General features: G+C 41.4%; 1 protein-coding gene across 1 annotated transcript in view; it reads left to right on the forward strand.

Moving 5' to 3' along the window:
- Positions 1-19,717, forward strand: part of COL13A1 (collagen type XIII alpha 1 chain) — a 160,196-nt gene that overhangs the window by 39,188 nt on the left and 101,291 nt on the right. The window contains exons 3-5 of the mRNA XM_075072611.1: positions 10,549-10,601; positions 12,968-12,994; positions 17,694-17,729. Coding sequence (XP_074928712.1) covers positions 10,549-10,601; positions 12,968-12,994; positions 17,694-17,729 — 116 coding nt within the window. The remainder of the gene's footprint in view (positions 1-10,548; positions 10,602-12,967; positions 12,995-17,693; positions 17,730-19,717) is intronic.

A 19,717-nucleotide genomic window follows, 5' to 3' on the forward strand; every position in this document is an offset into this window, starting at 1 on the left:
GGTATATCCTTTTATAAAATTAAGGTTTCCTCTTCCCAATGATACAAAGCTTTTGTTTGTAGTCCTGATGCATCATAACATATTGGACCTTTGAGCATTCACTGGGACGGGGTTGAATACTTCGTGTCCTGATGCTGTAATTTTGTGGGGGGCACTTTACCTTTTTGGGGGGAGAAGAGAATACAGAGCCGTTTGTCTGTTTCATTTATAAAAAGACATTTGAAGATGCTGAGAAATTTGAAATGTTAGGAGTGGTCCCAGTGGAGATAGATTAGTGAGCACAGAGCAGGGGAAGCAGTCAAAGGTTTATGAAGAATTCAATATTTTTAAATTATCATCATATAGCACCATACATTGCATTGTGCTGTACAAAATCTGAACATTTATAGCATGTTCCTGCAGTTCATCACATAGATGTCACCACCACGTATACAAATAGAGAGAGAGAGAAAGTTCCTCTGAGGGCAGCTTCTACCTGTGTAAGAATTAGGGCTGTTGGGAAGGGTAGAGGCAGGTGAGGTAATTGACATGTCACATGTGCCTTAGAAGACCATAGGCTACCCATAATGACTCTGTCTTTTCAAAGCTCATTATTTAAAAAAGCAATTTGCAGACTCATCTTTGTTGGGAATTGCTGCATCGTTCCCCTGATCCGCCCCTGAAATGTTTGTTCTAATCACCTCCTATTCCCCACACTGCAAGCACTGCCACTGGATAACAGCAATGGCAATAACTTACATTTCTACAGCACCTTGCAGCAAAAGTGCTGCATAGAAGAGATGCTTCCAAAGCAGTCCTGTCACTGCCTGGAGCAGCATGGAGGGCTGCTGGCAACAGGGAAGTGCCCCTCACCATCACACACCAAGCCACTCAGGGCTCATACACCATAATAAAGTGACATTCCAACACAGTACAAGCAAAACATCCTCTTAAAGTGAAAATCAATACAAGCAAACAAGGGGATTCAGCTCAAAAGAAAGGAACTCAGAGAGGTAATAACTACAGGGCCCCTGCTATGAAGAGACAGAGGCACACAAGCTTGGTGATCCTCGTCGGGGAGCTCTTTGCACTTCATTCTAGCTGGGTTTAATTGTTATGAATGTGCGATCGTCTGTTTGAGTGATCTCTCATCTTCACCTCCCACTCCCCTGCTAGTCATGGATTTCTTCCTCCTTTGCTATTTCTTTATAAGTACTGGATTTAATTTGTCTTCTGAAGCACCTTCTCTGGCTCACACAAATAGCCTACTGTGAAAATATGAGATGGAAAAAATGATTGGCTTCATTTGTACCTACACTGGTTTGAGGGTTTCAGTTCTAAGAGAGTTTTGAGCAGTTTGCTGTTGGCTTTGCTCCTCAGGAATCTGGGCCTAGTAAGACATGGTCCATCAAGGAGTAAATAGAATCTTTCCTTCTGAGCTAGTGCCTCAGTTTCACCAGGACTGCAGAAACTTAAAATACCTGTGAGAACATACTGTAGATTTACTGCCCAGGACAAGTATTACAGGATTGCCCTGATTTCTCATTGTAACATTCCTAAACATCACATTGTGGTAATGCCGCATTGCATTAGTATTGGGCTTTTGTGATGTGGCAAAGTGGCGCATGGTGTTTGTTCTGCTCGACAAACTGTTAAAAGTGGCAATTCTTACTTTGAACCTATAGGTCATGCTCTCCTCCTCAGAAAATGCCGTGAGGCACACTGGTTTTTCTGTTAATATATATTATTGTCAACAGTTCCTCCCAACACAAAATGGTTTCCGCAGACTCTTTCCCTTATGCTTTCAACTGATTTGGGTAAGTCTTATGCATCATAAATAGTGCAACTTGCTTCTTCACATCTAGAGAAAAGAATGGCAGGATAGAAATTGTCCCCATGGCATCCAGTTCAAAAACATTAATGGAGGAGAAAACAAAGCTTCCAAACTTTTGTCCATGTCAGCACACTGACTGTGTGTGACCCTCCTCCTCCTTCCCCACCCTCAGAGCCAGATATCTTTGTGACAGCCTTCTAGTCAAGGACTGGGCTGGTGGCAATGTGGAGGCATGAGGGTGATGGCTCCACAGTATTTCTAGAACCTAGCAGAGAATGGCAGCACTGGAGATGGTAGCATGTTTCACTATGGCCAGACCATTGAGCCAGCCTCTACCCCAAGTTTTCAGCATAACAACGAGTATTAAGAAGAGAATCTTCTTGATCCAACAATCTACATAGATCAGAGTGGTGGGTTACAGTTAGTTCAGGGCTTGTGATTAGCACACTCTTGCAGCAGCACTCTTCCACAGCAAGATTTCCACAGAGCAGAGAGCCTTCTTCAGAATGCCCAGCCCCACTCTCTAAACTCTGCACACATGACAGAGGCCATAAAGGGATGTGGCCACGGATAGGCAGCCTGGCCAAGTGATGCATTCCTAAGCACAACCCACTGAGCACTACTGAGGTAAGTGGCAGACATTTTGGGGATATTTCACTACTCCTGCTCAGTCCCAGGAGTAAACCCTGAACACACAGTGTGGATCAACAGGTTGTGAGGTATTGAACCATATCAGCAACTCAACCTGCTTGCTGTCATCTGCTGCTGCTCAGTGCATTCCTTTCCAAGTCCCTGCTAGATCAGGCCCCAGGTGTTTATCTGAAAGTGGCCTATGTAACCAGTATAGTTTTCATGTGGCTTAGAGACCCCAGGCTTCTTTGTTTGTTCTTAGTGTACATTTTTCCTAACTGACTGACAATTTCTTATTAACATAATTCTCAACCTATAACTTGGCACCAGTAAGAAAGATACTACCAAGAAACATAATATATCCATGACTATGCAACTTGAAATGATAAATGGCTATGGACCAGGGTGAGTGAGGGCTTAGTGGGGAAGGGAGGTAAATAGACATGGAAAAAGAAGATTTATGTGCACAAAGTTCTGAACCTTAGTATCAATTGCAGCAGCAGCAGCTTGCATCATCTCAACTTGAGCTCTGAGTGCTTTTGTGGGACTACATTATAGAATGACACGAGAGGTGCGGCTGCAGACATTATTTGAGCAGCTCATACAACTGTTGCTGCTTTTTCATATGGGAGATTAGTGATAGAGAGAAGTCTACAGAGGTTACCATGTGTCAGAAAGCCTGAGAATTGGAATGTTAAGGAATCAGAGGAGAAGTGGAGATGCGTCCCTGTTCAGAAAAGAGGGATGATACTCCTGGGAGGGTCAGTGACATTAGATGACCTAGCATGTCGTGTCCATTTGCTTTTCATTCTCCCCATGTGCTGCAAGCATTTAAATAAAAGGACTGGAAATGTCTCATTTTCGTACATCTTCAGTAGCTGCCTCTCTACTCTCTGCTGAATTATTGTTTTGCTATAGGAAAGCTCCATAGTGAATCACAATAGATAATCCTGGGTTACATGGCTCCCATAGGCACTATTATCCCCTCTTTCTCCAGTGGTGGAAGAACATAGTATTACAAAAGTCTGCTGCATCTGAGGACTCTAGCTTTCTTTTTGCTGATACTAAGAGGTTCTGCATTCAAAGCCCAGCCCCAGAAGGCCTCTACATGTAAAGTTATTGCAGGCTTAGTGTGTTCTTACAGGAATGCTTACCTCACTAGTTTGAGTTTATTTATATATGACGATGCTGCTCCCTCTCTGTGACTATTAATTTTATAGAGGGAGTATAAAGAGGACGAACCTCAGCTATGTCTCCTGCCTTTGATCTGTTTGTGGTGCACATACTAAACAGCAAAGAGCCGCAGGCATCACTGGATTTACTGTGTTGTTCAGGATATAACAGCATTGCTGAGTTTATCTCTTGGAGCAGACAAAGGCTTACATTTTCTTTCAGTGGAACTGCGAGATCATTCCATGACATCCCAATGTCAAGTCTCAATTGGTCTGGAAGTGCAGGGATATTTAATCATTATTTTTTTATGTTTTTGTTGTTACAGTTGCAACATTACATAAATAAGCACATACAATAAGAGATTATTCCATGGTTTGTTGAAGTGTGATGTACTAATAGGGAGAAATACTAAATGTGTCTATCCCATTGGCTGAGCTATTAACTTAATACAGTGCAAACAAGGTCAGGTGATCTCATCTTACTCAGAAAGAAGGGGAGTCTGGTATTCCAGTATAAGGTTTAGTTATCTGGACTGATGTTTGTAAATTTGTCCATGGTTTTAAAACATTGTATAGTTTGGAGATTCATTGGTTAATTGTAGGTGAATGTTCCATTGTTTTTACTGGGCTTATTGTATAACATCTCCTAATACAATCTGGCTTCTCTATGATAGAAAGATTGTACTGTGTAGAGGTGAGATGGCCTCTGGATCTGGATCCACATTAGATTTAAGGTGAGGTTGCAGGTTCAAATGGATGGTGCCAAAATTTTGCAAGTTGGTTTTATGAGATTTTGGCTCTAGATACTGGAAAACTAAAGAGAATAACTGATCTTGTGAGATTTCTGCTATTTGGAAACCAAATCTCACAAAAATGTTTTTTTTCTCAAGATTTCAGCATCATCCAAACCAGAACCAGTTTTCCTTCCAGTTTTGGATAAGACCAGCTGCCAAACTCTCAGAGCTCACCTGGGATTCATGAATGTAAATTGGACCAGCCCCACAAAAATGCAAAGGGATTCCGAATGAAGTTTCTGGTTTTGACTCATCTCCAGTTCTGATATATAATATAATACAGATGCTTATAATGGAGTGATTGACTGACTGACTGACTTAATTTCCATGTTCCCATCGAGCTAGAGTCTTGACATACTTGTTCATTAGGGGCACTTGAATACAAGGGGAGAAATCCCAAATCTGAACCTTGATCAAAGGTCACCATAAGGTCATCAGTCTCTTTTATTGGATTTTAGAGCCGAAGTGCCCCTTTGAGCTACAATCCTGAAAATTGATGCATTCATTCATTCACCATGGTCTGATGATCACAGGGGAGGGGAATTAAATTTGACATAGCTATCATAGATCATCAAAGTTCAAGAGTCAAATAATTTTTTTAACAATCTTAATTTCTCCCATGAGGTAGTCATGCTGGGTGTGAGACATCTAGTGTGAAAAAACTGAGATAATCTAAGGTCACCAGTTCTATTTACTGGAGTTTAGACAAGACCATTTTTTGAAGATGAACAAGTACTCCACAGGTATCTACACAGCCACATCCAATGCTAACGGGTGAGCCTGCTGTCAGCTACTCCATCTTATCAGTTAGCTCAGTTTCCGAGCACTTTTCTTTTAAAAGAATGTCTAGAAAATATGGAAAACACAGAAAACATTGACAGCTGTATTGTGTATTCCACTTTCCCTACTGAGAGGAAACCACAAAAAATGAATCCAAATGTTCCTTTTCACAAACAATATCCACAGAATTTTTCAGGAAAATTTGGGAACCTGGTGAAAGAAACTTGTCAGTTTAAGCCCCAGATATTTACTGGTATTTAGTCAAAGTTTTATGTACATGAACTCTTCAGTTCTGCATATTGGCAGCTTACAAAGGCTTTTCAAAAGAAAAGAAACCAAAGGTATTAAGGAAACATCTTCCTGGAGGATAGATTAGCTCCCAGGGGAACAGAGACAGAAATAAAATATGGAAATTAGCATATAGTAAAAGAAAAAGGTATCCAATATATCTGATAACTGTAATTTGTTCATTACCCTTTCCTTGCCATTGTGTTCCTCCAACAGGAAGGTCTCTGGTGCTTGTAATAAATCATTATACAAGTCAGGAGGATTTTACCTCCCTTATGTCTACTGGACTGTTTTAAATCCTAAGGGGTTTATTGGGCATGAGGGTGGTTACAAATATAAGTCCTAATTCTCAAAATTCACTTGAGTAACTTTACTCACATGAGGAATTTAATGGGGCTGGGCACTTATGTAGAATTACTTATATCTTAGTTTGCAGGATTGGGCCCATTGTCTGTTTCTTTCGTGTTTCCAATTGTTATTTAAGTTCAATGTTTGGTTTCAATACGAAAGGCTAGATTTCCCACTCTTTGGCTTCCAGCAGCAGCAGTAGCACTTGGCAGGGTGGAAATCTAATATCTGTGAGCAGAATAATTTGGGAATAAAGAGACAAACACTGTAGCTATTGCAATGCAGGAGCTACTATAGCCTAGCTCTTTCTTTACCCACAGCTTTCTTTTTCTGGTTGTTGTAAGCGTCAGCTCTGTCTGCTCTGACACTCTCAGCTGCTGTTCTTTGGGAAGGAGGTTAAAGGGCAGTTTGAAAGTTATTTTGGTTGAGCACACTCATGCCAGGAGCATTTCTGAAAAACAGGGGTATGTGGAAGGATGTGGGTGCAGCAGAGAAAACAGAGAATGGATGTTTTTTACATCGTCTCCATATGCTGCCAAAGTTATGATTATACCTTTTAAGGTCACCCACCTAATTAGGTAGAACATTCCTCACGTCCAACCCCCACAGTTCTCCTCTTTCACTGACTTGGAGAGTGCTGCATCTATCTCTGATTAGGTGGGCTGTTTTCACCCACAGTCCTCTCTCTGTCCAAAACCAAAGGGGAGTCTGTCTCCACTATGTATCCTTCTGCTCCGTATCCCACAAGTGTCCGTTGTTAGGTAGAGAACTCCACAGGATTCCCAATTTTGCTATATTATGAAAGGGTTGTCTCCTGAAATCTCAACCACAGAGGGGAAGGAAATTGCTTCCTCACCTCTAGTCAGAGGTTTTCCTCTCTTTTGCTGTTTCCAGCGTGTACCTCTGGACTATTGTGCACAATCTGCCATCTCTGCTCAGATGTGTAGGTAACGTACAACACAACTTTCTGTGTAAAAGTTAAATATTTGTTCATACCAACCATAGCACAACATTTCCTTTTGAAACAGACACTTGAACTTGTTTGTCAGATGGTGCTGAATGTGGAGGGAGTGAGAATTGGTGCTAGGGGCAATCACTCAGCACAAGGTTTATCAGCAAAGGCTGTTGAAGCACCAGGTGAATGACAGTGGCATCTCAGAAGCCAATTCACATAAATAATAAACAAGTGTCTCCTCCTTAACCAACCAACCATCAACAAATGATTGCCCACGTCAGAGAGCAGCGGGCAGTTGGCTTGTCAGGTTGGGAAATGCAAGCATGGCAAGCCAGATATTTTGCAGTTCTCTATATACAGCCAGAGGGACTCTGCCGTAGTTTTGCCCCTGTTAATATGGACCTGGGGTGATCTAAAGGTGACCTGGACCCACTCAATTGCCACCACTCAATGGGACAGTGACTGGTTTAGGCCTGAGCATAGTTTTGGCCCCACTATTCAAGAACTTGTGTACTGTGCTCAAGAAAGGCCCCTTGACTTCTGCGGCAGCTTCATTCCAGTTAAAAAGTGGAGGGTTAGTCAGCACAGTATCATCTGGTGGTGTTTATCTTGAAATTCTGTTCAGTGTATTTTTGATATGCTATACTTGTTTGTACTGACAACACATAACTGTGAGAGAAGCTGGAAAATTTGGAAGTTAAGTGTGGGGAGTTTGGGCTTTCAGCAACAAACGAGGCATGGGAGACAGCTTAGAACTGCTGACTAAATACACCGGGCCCAGTCCTCAGCCTCATTATGGCTGTTTTGCACTGCATTTGGTGTCATAAAGCAACCATAATGCAGGCTTAACTGGTTAATGTAGATACCCTAGGATAAGTGAATCCAGGGGTGGCATACAGCCAGTGTACTATCTCCTACTCCACTCTCCCTTTCCAATGTAGGGGGCCTGGCCAAGGGGAAGTGGGCAAGGCCGGGGCATCTCTATGCCCGAGCAATCCCCGCTGCCAGAATGACCCCTCAAGGCCACAGACAGCTATGTGTAAGAGCAGCCCTGAGGCTGCTTTAACTTACACCAGGAACTAGCATGGGCTTCAGCTGTCCTCTGCTCCACCTGATTTTGTCCACTCTGGTGACACAAAGCAGCTGTAAAGCTAGAGGATCTCTTCTGTGAGAATTCCCCTGACATTGGGGTGTGTCCAAGGGAAAGAGGGTGTGGCTGCAGCATCCTTATGCTCCAGCTGTCTGCAGGCAGACAGGTATCAGAAGAGTCTGAACCTACTGTAACTTGTGAAATAGTCCCTGCCAGATGGAATCAGAGGGAAATAAAAATGGTTTTAAACCACTTTTGATCCCTTACTCCAGTCCTGTGCTGAATACAGCTAGGTTAGAATAAAGGATCGGCCAATGTAAGCTGGCTGCATATGTATGGTGTCACATCGGCTTAAACATATATTCAACATGCCAGTTTCTGAATGGGCATTCCCTATTATGTGAAAGAATGAGTGAAGAGATATTTCTCAGACAAGCAGATCGACATGGCCCACTCTGCTGTAATAAAAGAAAGGTGGGATGGAGCAGTGGGGGGAGGGGAAGGAAGGGGACAAGGGACTTGGGCAGAGTGTATGTTGTGAAATGTAGTGCACCAGCAGACCATGCTGCTGCTGCTGCTGCTGCTGACAGAGGTCTGGCATGCTTCACTGCAATCTGATCACATCAGCTTCCACGGTGTCAAGCAGCCCATGATTTCAGTAAGAGATGCAGATGAGGTTGCTGAATGGCAGCCTAAAATATTCTGTGATATCATACAAATGGTCAAGGTAACAAGTGATGACATCACAGTGGATATCTGTCTCCATTTTCCTCACAAAAATAGACAAAAATTCCACTAGGCCACAAACATCTCCAAAATACCAGTGGCTGACCTGAGAAGGAAACTTGAGAGAGAGAGAGAGACTGGATTTTTCTGTTGATTTTTTGTGTTGAAAAAGAACAAATTGGTTAAAGCTTTTAACAGAAATGGGGAGCATAAATTAGGTGCAATTTCTAGACTGAGGACAGTTGCTATTTGGTGGCATTTGCTGGGTGGTTGGATGTTATTATTATTTTCTCAAATGCAACATGTTCCAGAAGGTCAGGCTATTGCCCAGAAAGGCACAAAACTCGTTAAAAGGGGGTGTACTTGGCAGTGAATAAATGGATTTAAGTTCTGTCCACGTGATGGTTTGTGCCTGTGACTGAAAAAGGGTGCAGATGCTGTAAACCTTACTTAGGTGAGGCATCCCAATGGAGTAAATTGCATGAGTAAGGACAAGCAACATGAGTGAGGGCTGCAGGATCAGCTCAATAGCTAATAGCTGGCACAGGCTTGTCATGATTAGCATCAATACTTTGCAGCTGCCAACTGTGCTGCAGCCATGATAAAAAAAAAAAACCCACATGGTATGGACAAGCTTGAGGGTTAATCTACAGCATGATTTTGGCAAGCATGCTTCTAAATAATACCCAAGCCTCTTTGCAATATAGGACTGAGACAGCATTCAAGCCATAGCATGAACTTATAGGGACAAATTCTGCCGTAGGTTATGAGTGCAACACCTGAGGACATCAATGGGAGCTTAGTGTATTAATGAAAGGCAGAATTCAGCCCACAACAAATATGCACCTGGAATTTAGGGATGTGATCTGAGAAAGTCTGACAGGCTTTAGTTTAGAGCACATTTGTAATAAACCACAGGCCTTTCTCTGTCTTCTCTCCCCGAGTGAGATCATCTCTATGTAAGGTCACCCATATATATCTAATGGACCATGAGAAGGACATTTCTGTAGAGTCCTTCTACTTTACCTTTCGATTTTAAACTTGACTGTCTGGAGGAGACGAGAGCATTAAATCAGAAATTCCTCCTTTAAAAGAAATTAGAAGAGACTGACAACAGAAGACAGTGATGGCTAAGGTGGTATATATTACACCCCTAACACTCAGGCTCTCTTAAACCTTCTATTGATGTGCAAGGGATTCTAAATGATGAAGACCCAGAAGGCATACGTCCAAGCAGAAAGGCAGCTACTTTGGCTTACCTTTTCTTATATCTTCTTACAATTCTTTCTTGTGGAAGCTAAACAAATTTAGCCTCCCTCACATGTTGGCAGAGTGTGAGGAGGTTCCAGGGCATTTAACTGAGCATAAATTAGTGTAAGTAAGGCCCCTCTCACACCACCTAACATATCACTTCTGGATTTTACCCACAGCCTGGATGAAAATGATCAGCAAAAATAAATATAAGGATTACTTATTTAATTATGGTAAAAGGAGATACTGACTGACCAGAAGAGGCTCTGACCAGACACACTACACTCAGCTGTCTTTAAACCTATCTGTAAATGATGCAGCATCCTGGTTTTATTTCATCATATTTACCCTCAAAGGTTTTAAAAATCAAATTTCACAAATTTGTAATTCATTGCTCTTGGCAACAAAGTGATTTCAATTAACCTGAAATGAAAATGAGTGAGAGATAGGCAGAAGACAGAGAGAAGGAGGGAAATTTGGGGTCTGATTCCAATCTTGTTTTCAGTGGTGTAAATCAAGATGAATTCACTGACAGCAATGGAGTTACCTGGGTGTAGAACAAGAATAAGTGAGATCAGAATCTAGTCCACAGAGAGAACGAGAGTGAGTGCAATGTAAAGAGTGGTCATCTAAACTTTGTCTTCAGGATTTATTATATAACAGCACTAATACCTGTTTATTTTCCTTCTTCTTTCTTTCAGGACCTCCTGTAAGTACCAAAGTTCCAGTGCGTTTGCAAAGTGTGCACCTGATGGTAATGAGGTGAAGGGGGCTTGAGGGGAAATTAGCAGTAACAATTTTCTCCCATATGCCATGTTATACCCAAGTTTGCCTTTAAAATCTCCCAAACACCAAATATCCTTTGTATTCAGTCATAGTACCTAGATCCTTAGTGGGATTTCACAGACACACCCATATAGCTCTGCACAATTCTGAAATCTCACAGCCTGGGATTGAGAAAGCTCACAGGGTAGAAACAGTGAATATAAAGGGCTAGAAATACTCCCAACTATTTTCACATACAAAAAGGAGGATAACAGTGTGCAGTTTGCATACATAGGATGCCATACACTGAATTCAACATATTTTTAAAAACTGGGTCAAATATATGTTGCCATGCCTACCTGTGCAACTTGTTCTCTGCCACTCAGCCAGCGTTGCTGAATGTTTGGGCCTAGATGTGCAATTATCAGTTTTGAAGAAAAATTGTATAGACAGCTTCCTTTTCAAATATTAGCCAAATGAAAAAACTCAACTCAAACAACTTAGACTTCAGAAAAATGTCCCAACTACTGCCAGAATGTTTCTAGTTACTCATTATTGCTGCTAAAAGACCTTGAAGGGTATGAATCAGAAAAAGCCTTGAAAGGACTGAAGGAATATCCCCACAAACATTAACTGATACAAAGGAATACAGTAACTATTGCATTTTGGACCTTATAAAGGAACTTGTTTTATATTAATGTATAATATAATAATCATACTAGATCTCTGCAATGGGACTTGGAAAGTTAGACATCCAGTAGTCATCTTTTGTCTGTAAGTGTAAAAATTGCATTTTCTGTTATGACTTAAGCAACAAGGCTTATAAAACAATTTACAGAGGATGTTTTAAGGCGAACTAGTTGCTAGAGAACAGATTTTTATTCCCTTGGAGATACTGATCCTGCAAACCCTCAAATGCAAAACTTTCAAGCAGTCTCTCTAGGCAGAGGAAGACAGCACTGCATCAGTTCACAGGTTTTCTTTGCAACAGTAAGGGCTAAAAACTTAATATTCTAATGAAAGCTTAAATCCTGCAAAAATATATGGGACCACCAGAGAAGTGATGACACAATGTGCTACTGTATACCAGCTTTTTCTGACCCCTGAATCTGTCTGTATAAACAACTGTTTAGGACAGGAAGTGAGAATACCGTAGCCAATTGAAATAACAAGATGAAATTAGGTGGACTGAATTTAATTAACCAAAGTGGAATATTTCCTGGGCTCTCAGGCTAACCACGCCCTGTTCTCACTAAGAATGCCAGGAGATTTTAAGGGACTGCAAGTGATAGCAGTTCAAAAATCGCAAGCATAACTTCACTGTTGAATATTTAAGCAAAGTTCTTGGTATTTACATGCTGAAGGTTTTCACCAGTGTTTTTTTTCTGATTGAAATGAATGGGAACTAGTTTATGATGTGTGGAACAGATTCCCACGCTGCTGGTTTCACATGTGTCAGTCCAGCCAGCAACTCAGAAATGCTGACACGCCAAAAATCTCAGTTTATTATACATTTCACCGCATGTAAATGTGAAGTTTCAGACTTCTGAGCTGAACAAAATGGGAGCAGCTCTTCTCTTGTACCATTTAGGGCCAAACTGAGGAGCTATGTTTTTGCAGGACTGTTTCTGATACATGACAGTGGTGGATAGGATTGGCAAGGCTGAATTCCAAAAAGTGAGAAACAGAAAAGATTAAAACACTCCCTAGTTATACTCGTTCTTGGGCATATACTGTCAGAGCAACTGAAGGGACTTCAAATTACACGTTGAATTAGAATAGACCTAGACTCTTTGAATTACCAGTGGCAGATTCTGTCATTTCTCTACCAATTTTGATGTAGATAGGGTAATTTGAAAGCCAGCAACCTGTAGATGTGTCATTGGTAAGAAAGCAAGAAAGCAAGCAAGAAAGAAAGTAGTATGTGTTAGTCTGGAGGTTCTTAAACTTTTTTGTAGTGTGTACCACATCTTAGATACCTTCCCTCCCAGTCATAATTATACAATATCTCTATGGCAACTCCAGAAATTCTGTACATGAATAATTAATATTCATCAGATGGAAACAAGGAGAAGACTCAGAAGCATGTGACTACCTAGCTCTCCATGGGCTACCAGTTACCCCCAGACACCAGTTTGGGAATCTCTGTGAAAGACACATACCAAATAGAAATAAAGCTTTAAAGATGGGTTGGGAAAATGGAACAATTAGCTCGGGTTAGCATGAGAGCTGTTCTGATGACTTAACAGTTCTGTTTTCTCACTGTTTATACTGGATTTCTTCTTTTTAATCAGCGCTTTCCCTACCTCCTACCCCAGTTTTTGTGCCAATGTTGCCTTTTCTGTTTTATTTCAGGGCCCTACAGGAAGACCAGGGCTTCCGGTAAATAGCTTTTTTCTGTCATGTTATTTCCATTTTGTTCACTCTCTTTCTCTCTCTGACAGTAGTTTGAAAGACAGGCCTCAAGGCTGTGTAAATTGGGAGGTGGTAGTGGTCTCCAGTGGTGGAACTAAATTAGATGAAGAGAATGTTGCAAATGAGATATGGATCCCAATAGGATAGGAACAACAGGACCTCGGCAGAACAATGTTCCAAGAAACACATTTTTTATAGGATTCTTTTGTGTTTGGGAAACGTGGCCTTTTAAGATCACTCTTCCAATGTGAATCACCTTCCCCATCTAAGAACTACATTTGTATTGTACTCTCTCTGATAAGAATCTGAGCTTCTACAGGCTTTCCAGGAAAGACTGGAGGTTCTATTTTGAGCAGATACCAGGATGGATATTGCAGTGATTTGGATTATTTATTTTAACTCTGGGGGAGCTTGGGGAATGCAGGAAGCATCCATTTAATCCATGCTGATACAGGAAGTAAAGGTGAGAGGGATATATAGAGATCAGGCCATGGAGAAGTGAAATTCAGACATCAAATGGACACCAAGCCATCCCTTCTCACAGCCACAGTAGAGCCAGTTTATGGCCAGTCACTCCACCTGTTTCTTAATGTATTCCTAGTGAAGGGGAAACTTTGTTACATTGTCAAACTGGCTTCTGAGTTACACCGAGGGGTACATGCTTCATCTTTTGCAGGTGTTCTGGGCAGGGAAGAGATCTCAGGGGCCTCTTGCCCTCCCTCCTCCCTAGGGGCCAGGCAGAATGGTGACCTACCGCTTTGAGTGTAAGGCAGGCAATCTGGGTACTGTGTTCAGATGTGCTTCTCATTTCCAAGGGTGCACAGACAGTGATTTGAGATGTTGTCCAGCCTCCAGCTCCTCTTTGCCTGTCAGTGCAAGCAGAAGGGAACCTCTGCTCAATGGCCACCACTCCACTCTCCCCTCTCAGCACCCCTCAAACAGAAAAGCCAGTCTGAAATCTAAAGTTCTCAACAGTTTGTTTCTTTGCCCCGTAAGCTTGTTTTCGTGAATAGTCCCATTATCACTGGTTAAAAGTAAATCAGTTAAATCACTGGTTAAAATTAAATCTAGCCTCCAGCTCCCCTTTGCCTGCCAACTTCTCAGGGAGTTGTAAAACCATTACTAACTTTAATCCAAAAGAAAATGAAGTATTAGCAATGGTCTGTTGCTGAGATAAATCATGATAAGGATTTTATATGCTAGGATCAATATATTTTCTCCACTGTAGCAGCCTGAGCCATCTCCAGGGGAGAAATCAATAGATGGATGAAAAGTAGTTGGCTCAAACTCAAATATTGAGACACAGAAGTAATATTAGCAGAAAGAAGAAAATACTCTAACCTCACCATCATCTGAGGGCAGCAAACCACATATCATCAAAGCAGTGCAGATCCTTGGGCTGTGGTGGACTCATCACGACTTGTGGACATACTGATTGCCACAGTAGAAAGGAATTCCTTTGTTACATTTTTGGTGGGTCAGGAGGCTGTTCACTCTCTTTTCAGACAAGGTTTTGACCACCATGGTCTATGTTTTCCTTGCCTTCAGCTTAGATTTTCTATTCATGCTACCTCGGGCTGAATGTAATTGTCACATGAAGGCTGCAATTGCTGCAGCACAGTGTCCCACCTCACAAGTAGTAAAAGCTGATGCAAAGTGCTGTGTGAAACTGCTGGCTCCCCCTTCATCTAAGGCTCAAATTCATGGTTTGTCTCTAATTTACAAGGCTCTTGCAATCCAGGGTTAGATTACTTCAGAGTAGCCTTACTGTCAGAGACTATCCAAGCCAGCTGGGCTCCCTGTATTGGAGAGACTCAGAATAAGTCTTTCAGTCTCAGGGAGCAGAACATTCTCAGCAACAGAACCCAGGTATGAAACTCTTGGCCAGAGGAGACCAGATCAAGCTACACCCTGACCATACTGTGATCTCAACATACACCACCTTTGGATGAAGTCTCCTCAGCAATGACTTCCACAAAAACAAAAATCCACCCATTGCCTAAGTGAAGGAGAGAGTAAAACATCTTTTAAGACCACTCAAGCCTTCTTCATAACTATTGTTTTGTACTTGGATACTAAAACAATAGCCACTTTAGAAATACAGCCGGCAGGCAGGCAGTGGGGCTATGAATACAATGCTAGCATACAGTGCAGGACATAAGTATTATCTACAACAAAGTGTATTTCCTGGCTTCACATCATAGGCAACTCTTTCTCATAAACATCTGGCATTTATTTGCTATACTGCTGGGACCATTTCCCCCCTGCTAGTATTGTTTAGAAGACCCTAAGTACTGTGTAGTCAAATACCAGACACAGTGCACTCATACATCATTTCACGATGAGGTACTTGGCAATTTGACATCAGGTACTGTATCAATCACTGTGCAGACTAATATCAGACACAGCTCTGTCCTATACAGTATAAGTCATTATGTGGTCACAGCACAGCCAGAAAGAGTTTCTCAACAACAGATCCAAAAGTCTGGAACACCCTTCCACTACAGTTCATGAGAGTTTGACCCTTGTCTTCTTCATAACAAGTTGCCAAGCTCAGCTGTAGAGGAAAACAATGTCCAAATTAAAGAACAAGAAAACTCAGAAGCAAGCTCCCAAGCAGAAGCCAAGAAATCAAAGAGCAAGGCAATGAATTTCCTGTCCCTTATGGAGAAATTCCATTGTTTTCTGAATAAACCACGCACAGCACCTAGACACAGAGATAGATAGATAGAGAGATAGATCAAATAGCATGTTGATGGGGACAGTATAAAAACCAGAATGGGATGAAATAGAATAGATATTGTCTCCTTTTACTATGCAGTCACATACCATCTATGTAAATTTAATCAAACTGCTTGTGTAAATCACCTGAAGTATAACTGCTGCAGCAGAGGTATGGCTTTTTGATTTATCAAAACATGTATGTGAAAGAAATGCCCGTTGATTATGGAATAGTACTTGTCTATAACTATGGAGTTGTTAAACCTCTAAATACTTTTTACCCCATTACATTTAAATCTTGTGCATATTGAAGTGTATTTAGAACATTAATCTACAGTATTATTATGTATATCAGACAGGGAGCAAAGAAAGGTTACTGAGCAACAGTGGCAGCAAAGTGCATTCTTTGAATGGCGAGAAATAATCTGTCCACTCCCCAGATTTCAAGACAGTCTTCTCCATTTTGCTTTTTCTCTACACTGCTTTCTGCAGTTCCATCACTGGATAGCAGAGCAAATTGGCAGGTCACAATAGGAAAATGACCATCAGTATTGTTTTATATTCTCATTTGATTACAGACACTGCTGGGGAAAAAAGAATTTCTGAACATTTACCAACATCAAAGATTATTTTCCTCAGCAGTTACCTGTGTAATCAGTATCTATCCCTAACTCCTACTGATCACTAATGGACACCGAACTAAGGTTCTGGCTCATTGCCACAATTAAAGCAATAATGACAGAAGACGCTCAACGATTTCATGTAGGTGACACAGTTTGGGTTGTTTTCCCCTCATCCTTGAGCCTCCTACATTGTCTATGTTCTTGTCAGGTGCTGCAGAAACCAATCTTCTCAGAAAACACTATTATAGTGAAAATATATGAGAAGGTACAACAGAAACATTGATTTTTTTTCCATAGTGAAACTTAGGAAAAAACCAAATTGATGATCAGAAACAATACTGAGAGATTTTACAATGTCATTTTTGCAAATTATGCAGTGAAATCCACAAAACAATGGGCACCATAAATAGTTCTGTATCCTCTGAGCGTCAGCATACTGCTCTCTAAGTCTGCATAGCCATTCACTTGTTGTGACCAAAAATACAGAAGTTTTTTTTAATTCTATAGTTAAATAATAAAAATATTCATTAAGATTCAGAACTAAAATCTATATAAATGGCTAAGAATAAGCCAATGGCTTTGTGTCCATGTGTCTTTGCCATTCAGTTCAAGTATCGTCTCATACATTCTTAGGCAGGAACATTCATGCAACCTCACTTAATGATTTTCACGCCCTAAAGATGCACTGGGCAGCATTCTCTACAGTTAAGAGACACAGAACACAGCCATTAATATACATTGTGATAGACACGCCATTTCCTGTGTTATCTTGTTATCCACATTAGTATAACTTTCCCTTTTCTGGACTCCTGGAAAATGCGGACCAGTTCATGGTCTCTGAGAGTTTCTATCTTAAGTGATAACAGCTCTGTATATAAATAGCTACCATTCAGATTTCCTTGGAAAGCAAGAGAAAAATGTGATAATTAGGTACTGAAGGGAGCAGTTCCCCAGCCGCTGGATTATAGAAAGTGTTGAAATTATTATTAGATTCATAGTTGGATCACAGACTCTTGCCTTTTTTTCCTTTCTAAATGGTTTTGCTGTATTGGTTCCTTGTGCCTATATAGCAATTATACTGATGACTTACATACACATCCATACCCACATGCTTACACATACGTTCAAAGATACATACAAACATATGAACATGCTTTAAATATATGTATATATCATGTGTCAACATATGTGCACCTACACACACACCCCTCAGTCAATTAATAATCAAAGATACACACCTATGTGACATCTAATTTGTGTCATTTTGTGGTCTTGCTTATGGTCAGTTTCCAACTGCCGTCTGATTTTGCATTAATTGTTAGGGAGACAAAGGCGCCATGGGAATCCCTGGAAGACCGGTGAGTTATAACCTCTTGCATCTGCCTGACCTGACTGACACATGTTTTTCCGAAAGCTGGGATGCCTGTGGGTCGTTTGGTTTGATACTTTCATTATTTCAGGGAAATGATTCCCCCAGCTCCTGGCTCCATTTTCAGGTCTGGTTTGGGTACAACAAGGGGAAAAGCAGCAGCTTCCCTCAGGAATAAAACTGAATGAACTGCTGCTCAGATCTGCTTCCAGGTTTAGAAATTCTAGGCTGCAGGTTCTATCATTTGTGATGTAACCAGGCTCCACTCCGAAAACAGAGGCATGAATCCTTGGTAAGTCTATAGGGGACTTTTACCTGAGACATTTCCATACTGAAACCAAATCTAAATGAGACTCTTGAGAAGGAGGCCCTGGCTACATTCTGAGAATGCTCCCTGCAGAACCATGTGTTCTAGAGGTGCCAAGCAGTGGGCTGCCGATGGTTTCTTGCTGCCTGCAATGTACTTGTCTATGTGCCTCTGAAGGTAGAGGAGAGGCAAGTTCCCCCTGCGGATCTGTGTGTTGAAAAAAAATGATATAGATCAAATAAACATTTGTAGCCTTTTCTCAGCCTATGAATGTACAATGTCTGCCCAGCACATTGGCTCTAATTTGGCCCTCCAGGCATACAGTACATATTTAAAATAACAGTGACACTTTGAAGAAGGGTTGGGCAGCACGTGTCATACAGCTTCACATCAGCACCCCAAACACCTTTGCATCGTGTGGCTCTGCCTTCTGTTCCCTGTGTTCCCTCTTCATGGAGTTGTTCTCTTTACTCCCCATACATGTTGATGTCTTTCCAAAGAGGACAACATAACAGCCTCAGGGGTGAGGTGACATTCCACTAAGTTCACTCGGAATTGTGCATAGGTCCTGAATCCTTATGCTTTTCTCTGGCTGAGACACCTGCCCTATGACCACCCCACATTTCAGACAGAAAGAGGAAACTGTGTTGCTAACTACCTTCACTCCTTGCCAGTTCCCAGCTGTTCAGCTTGCCACAGCTAAGCTCGCCTAAGTTACCGTTTGGATATCTTCCCCCCAAACATTTTAAACATCTTTTGGGAAGGCTGTGTGTGGATGAGTGAGATGTGTCTGGGTTTGATGGCTGCAATTTCACAGGCAGCTGTAATATAGACTGGCTAAAGTAGTCATACCATAAGAGATTACACATCCAGGGCCAGATCCTCAGCTGGTGTAAATAAGTGCAATTCCCTTGAAGCCAAAGGAGCTATATGAATTTACACCAGGAACTGGCCCACAGTGTTTGTTATGGAGGCTGATTAGCAAAGAGAAGTTCTCTTTTTACATACAAATACAACAAATATTATTAGCAATTAACAATTCTTGGCATTAAACGACTCTTTACATCTTCAACATATTTATAAACGTAAATGATATAATCAGCTACTCACTGCCTTCAACAGTGATGGAAAAAATATAGAAAAAGAGTTGGTGAATTCCACAGGTAGAGTGGTCATAACCCTGGGTGGCTTGGTTTTTATAAACCTCATGAGCCAGGGTAATTCAGATTTGTGTCCCAATTAATCCAAGCCCCCAAAGTATGGGAGGGTTTTATGGCTCCATTATATTGTATGTACTATGCTGAGGACTTCCTTAGTGATACCTCTGGGTAACTTTCTCCAGTAAGGTCTGCTCCCAATGCCTCATTGGTACTGGAGCCTGGCATGCCTAAGGGGGGTTAGCTCTTCAGTATTACTGTATTACCAGACTGAGAGTGATTCAAGCAATGCTAGCATATGTTCATGATGCCCTTCTGATCTGACGTTGTGTTGCCACGACAGCATTACTTTGGAAGTAACTGCTGCTTTCAGTAATGTGACACAACAAGATATAACGCAAGGTAGCGCAGTTTATGAGGATCACTGCTCTAGACAGAGATGGAAAACAGACAGAAATCTATATGGTGTCACTCATTTTCTGCTTATTTGTCTGTGCTAGAAGAGGGGAACTG

This window comes from Chelonoidis abingdonii, chromosome 15 (genome assembly GCF_003597395.2).
Source record: "Chelonoidis abingdonii isolate Lonesome George chromosome 15, CheloAbing_2.0, whole genome shotgun sequence".
NCBI classification, from domain to species: domain Eukaryota; kingdom Metazoa; phylum Chordata; order Testudines; family Testudinidae; genus Chelonoidis; species Chelonoidis abingdonii.